The sequence below is a fragment of the Bos indicus genome, chromosome 29 (genome assembly GCF_029378745.1).
Source record: "Bos indicus isolate NIAB-ARS_2022 breed Sahiwal x Tharparkar chromosome 29, NIAB-ARS_B.indTharparkar_mat_pri_1.0, whole genome shotgun sequence".
In the NCBI taxonomy this organism is placed as follows: domain Eukaryota; kingdom Metazoa; phylum Chordata; class Mammalia; order Artiodactyla; family Bovidae; genus Bos; species Bos indicus.
In genome coordinates this window covers 12,824,484-12,833,960 of record NC_091788.1, presented here as the reverse complement: position 1 = coordinate 12,833,960, position 9,477 = coordinate 12,824,484, and the positions used below count along the sequence as shown (strand labels likewise).

General features: G+C 45.6%; 1 protein-coding gene across 10 annotated transcripts in view; it reads left to right on the top strand.

Annotated features, from left to right (window-relative positions):
• The first annotated feature begins 5,782 nt into the window (after nt 1-5,782).
• The window catches only part of ANKRD42 (ankyrin repeat domain 42), a 69,551-nt gene continuing 65,856 nt past the window's right edge, over nt 5,783-9,477 (top strand). For 2 of the 10 annotated variants that reach the window (XM_070782757.1, XM_070782756.1), the window contains exon 1: nt 5,784-6,844. In XM_070782757.1, the coding sequence (XP_070638858.1) occupies nt 6,787-6,844 (58 nt within the window). In that variant the 5' untranslated portion in view covers nt 5,784-6,786. The other 8 variants (XM_070782751.1, XM_070782758.1, XM_070782755.1 and 5 more) reach the window with 5 other exon arrangements.

The window sequence follows — 9,477 nt, the reverse complement described above, 5'->3', positions numbered from 1 at the left end:
TTCTATGAAATTTAACTGGAGAGATTTGATTGTAGTTATATAAACAGATGTTAGCACTTAGTTTACTAACGGAACTCACTGGAGAGACAGACTGAAGACGGAAATGATGGAGAGACCAGTCTCAGCTGGAAAGAGATGTGGCAGAATAGCACAAGAGGACTTAGTCTGAGGAAGGACAATATTTCTCTTACATATTCACAGGTATCTGCAGGTGAAGTTGAAAATTCAGTTCCTAGTTTTTGATGTAGATGTCAGGCAGTGACTTAGAAGGATGGCCCTTCAACTTGGCTATGCATTAGAATCATGGTGAATGCTAAGAAGAGACTGCTTACCTCCAGTCTTACTTAGTAGATTCTCAGAGACACCTCTAATACGTAAAAAGCTCCAGTTACACCAAAACCAACGTTCTATGTCGATTACATCCCCATTAAAAAGCCGTATGGTTAATTCTAGTAAATAGCCAGATCTGACAACTGATCTAGAAATCAGCAGCACCTACTTTTTTGGCTGTTAAGAAAATGGAAAAGAGTTACACATACCATTAGGAACTAGAACCATTAATCTACACAAGAGAGTATAGCAAGGAAAGCTAAAGGAGGCCCCAGGGAAGATGGAATATTGTCTTTTTTTTTTTTGGTCCTGCCTCACAGCATGCAGGATGTTAGTTTCCAGATCAGGGATCGAACTTGTGCCCCTTGCAGTGGAAGTACGGAGTCTTAACCACTGGACTGCCAGGGAAGTTCCTGGAGTACTGTCTGGAAATAAGAGTTGGAAGTTTGTGAGAAGAAATAAAAGGAATATTTCACTGTTTATACCCTCTTTACAATATCCTCTGATTTTAACATAATTTACCTACTTTTAACTTCCAACTTTCATGTTCTGTAAAATACAAAGTAATTTGTTATTCAGCTAACAATAAGCTTTGGGGAGAAAAATAAGGACCTCATATATTAAAAACATAACAAAATAATGATACCAAATGTGTCGAATCTAAAAGATAAAACTAGTAAACAACAAAAACAATTTACAAATATAGAACTAGTAGTTAGCAGTGGGGGAAGTGGGAAGGGGAAGAAGAAAGGTAAGAGGAAGGGATTCAGGGGTACAACACCTATGTGTACAGTCAACTACAAGCAAATACTGCACAGCACGAGGAATATGGCCAACCAACATTGACAATAACTATAAAGGAAATATAACCCTTACCACAAAAACTGTACGTCACTGTTGTACATCTAACACCAAATGTCAAATATACCTCAATTTAAAAAAAAAAGGTTCTCAGAATAGTTCAACCTAAAAGACAATTTTAGATTTTCACTGTATTTTCCTGGATGGCTTTCTTTATGCCTAGTTAGCACTCATTGAATGCTTTGATGGGTTTACTCAGAATATTCAGAAAGATAGAATAAGGTCTCTAGGCATTGTCTGCAAATAGAAAGATATAGCTGACTAAAGAGGCAGTCTGGAGGTGGAGACGGAAAATCAGGTAACTGTCAAGAACAGCCTGAACTTCTGTGGGAGTAGGAATTTTGCTCACTCCTATATGGGGTCAGCTCTCTGAAATAATGGGCACTGCTGGGCAGGTGGGGAAGGACAAGTTAATAGAATAAGAGCAAAAAAGCACCCATGGGGCAGCCCAGTGAGGGTTTAGAGGGGAGCACAAAAGGGAAGCCAAGAAGGTGTAAAGGCAGAAAGCAGAGATGGTTTCCAAAACCCACTTAATTCTTGTCCTGGGGTTGGCCCTACTCCCTCCTGTAGAACTAGATGGAAAGAGTTAGTTTACAGAGGATTATAGGAACAACCTGCTTTATCACCCCACTTTGCAAAAAATGAGATAGCCAATTTTACTTGTAACCACAAATTTCCTACTTACAAAGGGTTCTGATTCTCTGGAATGCCGATACCCACTTCAGTGTTCTGAAATGTTTCACTTGAGAAACTTCCTTCAGTTAGTCCCTCACTTACCTTGAAATCCTGTGCTTTTATACAGCTGGCCTATTTCATTAAAATTGCTCTCCTGAATATTATCAATGACTCCTTGCTAAAATCAGCGTCCTCTTAGCCTCTTAATCATTCTTGGCTCATATACTTCTTAAAAGTTTGCTTTATGTAAGAGTGCATGTTTTCCTGTGCTTCCTAATTTTACTTGAAAGTGAAAGTGAAGTCACTCAGTCGTGTTGGACTCTGTGAACCCATGGACTGTAGCCTACCAGGCTCCTCCCTCCATGGGATTCTCCAGGCAAGAGTACTGGAGTGGGTTGCCATATCCTTCTCCAGGGGATCTTCCCAACCCAGGGATCAAACTCGGGTCTCCTGCATTCCAGGCAGACACTTTAACCTCTGAGCCACCAGGGAAGCCCTAATTTTACTTAGGAATATCTAAAAAATAAAAAATTGATACCAGACAAAAATAGTTTCTTTTCATATCTTATTCTCTAAAGTAGCCACTGAGTTAACAATTTAGATCTTTACCAAACTTTGGAAAATTCTACAAACTAATTTTTAGAAATTAGATGAGATCACATATGTATTGTTTTGCCTTCTTTTTCATGTACTGTCTTACAACTATTTTCATTTTGATTAATGCATGGAGAGCTGCATTTCTCCTCATGTAATATTTCATTATATGAATATAACATAATTTATCTAGCCATTCTTTCCCTAATGTATATTCAAGTTTCTAATTTACAAAGTACTACAATGATTACTCAATATCTGGGTCAGGAAGATTGCATGGAGAAGGAAATGGTTCCCTACTCCAGTAATCTTGCCTGGAAAATTCCATGGGCAGAGGGGCCTGGCAGGCTATAGTCCACTGGGTCCTAAAGAGTTGGACAACACTGAGTGACTGAGCACACACAAATAATTCACTTCTGTTTTCAAAGTCCCTCATATCTGTAATATGTTCCCCTTGTTCCCGTTTTCTTTCCTTTTCTTCCTCAGATTTGCTATTTGTTCTTTTCAAACACCAGCTACTATTATGATCAATTTTACTTGTTTCATTAATTTCTGCTTTTATCTTTAATTCAAGTTTATTTTGGGAGATTTTCCTTTTTCTGCTTGTCTGTTTTCTTTCCTGATTCTCTCCACCAAATGTATATCAAAAGTGCGCTGCCTTATTCCCTCAGGGTGTTTATCCATACAACAGAGCAAAAAGGAAAGTCTTTACCATTATTATAATGTGGCTACAAACACGGGATTAATTTGGAGTCAGTCATAGTGGGTTCTAACTCCCTATCACCTAGCTATGTGATCTTGGCCAAATCTTGGTTTCTTCACCTGTAAAAATAGAAATAATAATACAGATTAAGTTTAAGACTATTTACAAATCATTTAGCATAAGAACTGGCCCATATTAATTAACTCAATAGATGTCTGATAAGACAAAAGGCCTCAGTTACACCATTTACAAAAATGAGAGGACTAGGCTGACTAATCTCAAATTCTCTACCAACTGAAAAATTTTGCTTTTGGCTTCACTGAGCAGCAAGTAGGATCTTTGTCCCCCAAGCAGGGTTCAGACCGGCACCCTCTGCAGGGGAAGCGCAGAATACTGTTAGGGAAGTCCCTGAAAAAATTTATGTTCAATCTACTAGTTCATTTACCAGACAATCAACCAAACATCAACCCACTCATTCACCCAAACAACAGTTAGAAAGCACTTCCCTTAAACTAGGTATTCTAGATGTTAGGAATGCCACGATGGACTAAACATATAGTTCCTATCTTCCAGGTCAGAGTCCCTAGGGGGTAGGAGTGGGCACCAACTGTTAAAAGGTAACTAATACAAGGTGATAGGAGAAGGCGATGGCACCCCACTCCAGTACTCTTGCCTGGAAAACCCCATGGACGGAGGAGCCTGGTGGGCTGCAGTCCATGGGGTCGCTAAGAGTCGGACACGACTGAGCGACTTCACTTTCACTTTTCACTTTCATGCATTGGAGAAGGAAATGGCAACCCACTCCAGTGTTCTTGCCTGGAGAATCCCAGGGCCGGGGGAGCCTGGTGGGCTGCCGTCTATGGGGTCACACAGAGTCGGACATGACTGAAGTGATTTAGCAACAACAACAATAAAAGGTGATACTTGGTCTAATAAAGACCGTGGGAATTCAGAGACTTTGAGGAGTATGCACAGCAAAATCAAGACTTAGGTTGGATACCTCATTCGGGGACTCACTACTTACTAGCTGTGTGTGCTGTACTGTGCTTAGTCGCTCAGTTGGGTCCAACTCTTTGCGACCCCATGGACTGTAGCCCGCCAGGCTCCTCTGTGCATGGGATTCTCCAGGCAAGCATACTGGAGGGGGTTGCCATGCCTTCCTCCAAGGGATCTTCTCAACCAAGGGATCAAACCCAGGTCTCCCGCACTGCAGGCGGATTCTTTACCGTCAGAGCCTGCTGCTAAGTCACTTAAGTGGTGTCCGACTCTATGTGACCCCATAGACGGCAGCCCACCAGGCTCCCCCGTCCCTGGGATTCTCCAGGCAAGAACACTGGAGTGGGTTGCCATTTCCTTCTCCAATGCATGAAAGTGAAAAGTGAAAGTGAAGTCGCTCAGTGATGTCCGACTCTTAGCGACCCCATGGACTACAGCCCACCAGGCTCCTCCGTCCATGGTATTTTCCAGGCAAGAGTACTGGAGTGGGGTGCCGTTGCCTTCTCCAAATGTACCCTCAAAAATTAACTTTGGCGTTAAACTTCTCTATCTGTAGAAAGGAACAGTAATACCAACCTGGTAAGTTATATTAAACAACACATCATTCGAATTCAACGAATGGAGGTTATTAGTATTACAAGAGGCGATGAAAGGTAAAGAAAGGCATTTACTATATTTCAAGAGAGGAAAAGCAGGGTCAGGGGACTTTCCCAATTGTGTTCACAAAACAAAACCTGTGGCAAGGCAGTTAAGGTTGTGGGGGGGGGGGGGGGGACAGGGTAAGAGGAGAATCTAAGTGTGTGATGCCCTTGTCCTTGGAGGGCAGAGAATTCTAATTTCTGTATCTTCAGATGCTAGCACAACACCTGACCCGTGTTTGCTATAAACACGAATGGAAGAACACACGTCAAGCAACTGGGCTGCAGAGAAAGATCTGGGCCAAACTGTTCAAAGAAACCATTTTACAGTGAAACGAGATCTTGGGAGTCAGGAGATCTGGAGCAGTCTTTTGACTAAAGACCTCTCTTTTCACACTGGCTTTGCAACTTACCTGCTGTATGGCCTTAACAAATTACTCATACCTCGAATCTCCTCATCTGTAAAACGGGGAAAACACCTACCTTACAAAATTAGTGTGAGAAATTGTACCAAGCGATTATCAAAGAGGCTGGCGGTGGGCACCCTCAATAATAGCACAGCACTGCAGCCGCTTAACTTCTCCATTAGGTCTTTTGTCCGTACTTATGACAGGGTAAGAATATACTTTCTCCAACGGTTCAACCGGCACCGAAAAAGTACACTAGGTTTCCAGAGGATGCAAGGCCCCGCCCGGTTCGCGGCACACACTCGGGTCACGGACGCCGACTGCAGTCCCGGATCCTCTCCACTGGCGTAGCCGAGCTCTGGCGGGCGCAACCGATACCAAGCCGTTATAGAGACGGGGCCGAGACAGGCTGGACGGGAGGCCGAGCGCCATTTCACCGAAACCCGTTCCACACCACCATGTCTAGAGGGGACGCCTCGAAAAAAATAAAGAGTACTTAAAAAAAAAAAAAAAGAAGAAGAAAGGGCAAGGAAGCCGGAAGTGACGCACAGCGGCGAGGAACCGGAAATTACCGCAGCACGCCGGAAGTTTACCCGTTTCCAGGGCGCCGGCTCCGCGTCCCGCGCCCCCCGCCCCCCAACTCTCTAACCAGGTAGCTGGTGTCGGGACGCTGGAAAGCGACTCAGTGGAGCGGGTGCTCGTCGACGGCGGCCGCCGCCACAGCGAATCTCGCGGAGTAGCAACCGAAGACGGCGGCCGCCGCACCAGCCAGCGCGTGTGGAGGATAAACGGCCGGCACGGCCGTCGCGGTGATCCGTCCAGGGATAGAGTGAGCGAGGGCCAAGGCTCTCGTCTTAGCGAAGACAGAGAAAGAATCCGCGAGGAGAGCGACCGCCGCTGCCGGGTACCGACGGGAAAAGGAAGTGAAGACGTCGGCTTCTCCCGCGATAACTCGAGAAGGGTCAGCGAAGACCTGGACCACGGCCGCAGCGTCTCTGAGGAGAGAGTCAGGGGAGACGGCGGCCACCGTCCCGGCAACTCTTGGGAGAGACTGAGGGGAGGCCTCAGCAGCGACGCGAGCTTCAGTGAAGTCGGAAGTCACCCAACTAGTGACTCCTCGGGATCCGTCAGAGACGACCGCGGCCTCCGCCTCGGCGGGACTTGGGAGGAAGTCCGGGAGGTCCGGGGCCCCCGAGCCAGCGACTCGGGCGGGAGGGGCAGTGACGACCGCCGTAGCCGCCTCAGTGGCTCTTGGGAGGGCGCGAGTGTGGATGGCGGCCGCAGCCTCAGCAGTTCCTGGGAAGGGGTGAGTGAAGATCGCGGCTACTTGGCCAGCGACTCCTCCGCGGTGAGCGTCAGCGAAGACGCCAGCCGCCGCCGCTTCTGGGAGAGGGAAAGTGAGGACGAAGGTTCCCGCTGCCGGGCCTCCTGGGGGAGGACGACGGAGGACGGCGGCCCCGGGCCTAGCGACGACGAGGGAGACAGCCGCTGCTGCAGTGGCTCGTGGGTGACAGCGAGCGAAGACCGCCGCAGCAGCGGGGGCCTGGACTCGACGCCCCCCCGGAGTCCGAGTCGCCGCACCATGCCCGGGGTGTCCGATTCGGGACCGTCCACCTCCTCCACGGAGACTGCGACCCCGTGTGAGTCGGACCGCTTCGCTGGCCCTTGTCTCTGCCACACTCCACTTTTCTCACTCGAGCCCCTTCTTGGCATTTCCCTTTCTCACCTGTCACTCATTTCTTTCCCCTTAATTGACCTGTTTACAGTGGGTCCCAAAGCTCATCTGGTCATCTGGCCCCCATCCTTCCTCGTTTCAGCTTTCCTTACCTTTTTTTTTTTTGGCGCCCATTTGCGCCCATTCCTGAGACTTCGTTCCTAGGTGATAGCAACTCTTGTTAAAGTTTATGGACCCTTTTAAGTTCTTGGCATCTCTGCGGCATTTGACTCTGTGAAAATAGTATTTGTTTGTTGTTGTTTAGTCGCTGAGTCGTGTCCGACTCTTTGCGACGCCATGGACTGTAGCCTGCCAGGCTCCTCTGCCCATGGGATTTCCCAGCTAAGAACTCTGGAGTTGGTAGCCATTTCCTTCTCCAGGGGATCTTCCGGAAGCAGGTTATGGAACTCGCGTCTCCTGCATTGGTTCTTTATCTCTGAGCAACCATGGAAGCCCTGGAAATATTAGACTCACCTAATTTTCTTCCTTCCACTTTCCCGACTCTCCCTGTCTGTCTGTCTAGCTAGCTAACTATCCACGCATCCATCCATCCACCCTAAATTTTCTTCTATCCTTTCCATAAATGTTGCTTTTTTCTCCCCCCTCCGATAGTGCCATCACTGATGCTTTTTTGCTTGTTATGTTCTACGACTTCAACCCTACTGAATAATAATAATAACCCTATTGTTCATTCAGTCATCCAGTAAATATTGAGTGTCTACTGTGTGCTTTTTCTTAAAGATACTGTGAGCAAAGAACACAAACACATTCCTTCCTCCTAGTGGGGAAGATAAATACTGAGCAAGTAATTACTAGCCTGAGGAATATTATAAGAAAGAGTAGAGGGCCCCTGACTCCATTGTGGGATGAGGTTGGGGATCAGAGAAAGCTGCCTACTACTGAGACACAGGTAACCGTGAGAGCTCAGCTCCAGACCTCTCCTTGGAGCTGCAGACTTGCATATACAGTTCCCTTGTGGAACTCTTCCTTGGGCACCTCAAGATCAACACATTCAAAATATGATTTTGTATCATTATGTCCTCTCTGTCCTTTAGTGTTGGTTGTTTCAGTGGCCCTGTACCACTGATGTAACTTAGTCACACACCTTGGAGTTGTCCTGTTATTCTTCCCTTATTTCACATACCAGATCCCTCCGAGTTCATTTCGTCCTGTTTGCCTAATATATGTTGAATCTGTTTCGGTTTCTGTTCCTACTGCTGTTCTCTTAGTTGAGGGTCTCAACCTCTCTGGTGGAGACTCCTGTAGATATCTTCCTACATGGTCTCCTTGAGTCTCTTCTCTGCTGTTTTGCTCCCCAGTCCATTAATTCCCCTCACTGCAGCCAGCGTTACACATCTGATCATTCTTAGTCCTCTACTTAAAATCCTTTAATGACTCCCCGCTATCTGTTCAACTCTCACAAGTTCCAGTACATCCTGTCTCTTGTCTAATTCTAGCTTCTTTTCCTTTCAACCTTATGCTTCCACAGTAGGGTGGGTATTTTTATAGTTTCTTGAACTGTCCAGGATGCCTTTCCCTGCATGCATTTTCACCTGGAAAAATCCTGCTAATCCTTGAAGATTCATCTCAGGTGTTACCTTTCCTAGAAACCCTTTTCTGCTCTCCTTCCCTCCTATCCTAGCTGAGTTAGAAGTCTTCTGCTTCCTAAGTTCTTAGGAATATTTCTGTCGTTGCTCTTACTACATTGGTTTGTAATTTGTATTTGTATATCTCTGTGAGTTCTTTGAGGATAGAGACCATGTCTTTTTTTTTTTTTTTCATGTTTCATCTTTTTAATCAACTGAGTGAAGGACATCCTAAACACTACATGAAACAACAGAATTTTTTTCTTCCAGTTTAAAAAAAATGACATACACAAGTATTTCTTAGAAAGTTCTATATAATCAAGGCAGAAATCTTGAATAAAAAACACCTATAAGTTATCATGCTTTTTAATTCTTACAGTTGGAAACTGCTTCCTAATCAGGATTCAACATTGTGTACAGGTTTTTAAAATGTTTCTAGATACATATTAGTAAAATAATCTGGCCAAACATTTCTTGTAATGTGGAGTGGGTGGATGAGTGGATGAATGAATAAACTGGAATGGCATTTGGTGAGAAAAAGGTTGTGAAATTAGATGGAGGCAAGTTATGGGAGGGCTTCGCAGGTGGTGCTAGTGGTAAAGAACCTACCTGCCAATGCAGGAGACATAATGAGATGCGGGTTGGATCCCTGAGACACAGGAAGATCCCCTGCAGGAGGGCATGAAAACCTGCTCCAGTATTCTTGCCTGGATAATCCCATGGACAGAGGAGCCTGGAGGGCTACAGCCATAGAGCCACAAAGTCAGACACGACTGAATCGACTTAGCATGCAGCAAGTTATGGGAGGGCATAGACAGTCATACTGAGAGCCTCTAGATGAGCACTGGATAACCAGAAGCGGTTTGGAGTGTGGAGGCATGAAGTGATCAGGGTAGTGTCCTTGCATATGGTGGATTAGAGTGTTCCTGTATAAAATGGATGAAAATGGGTAGAATGTCATTTGTAGATCTTG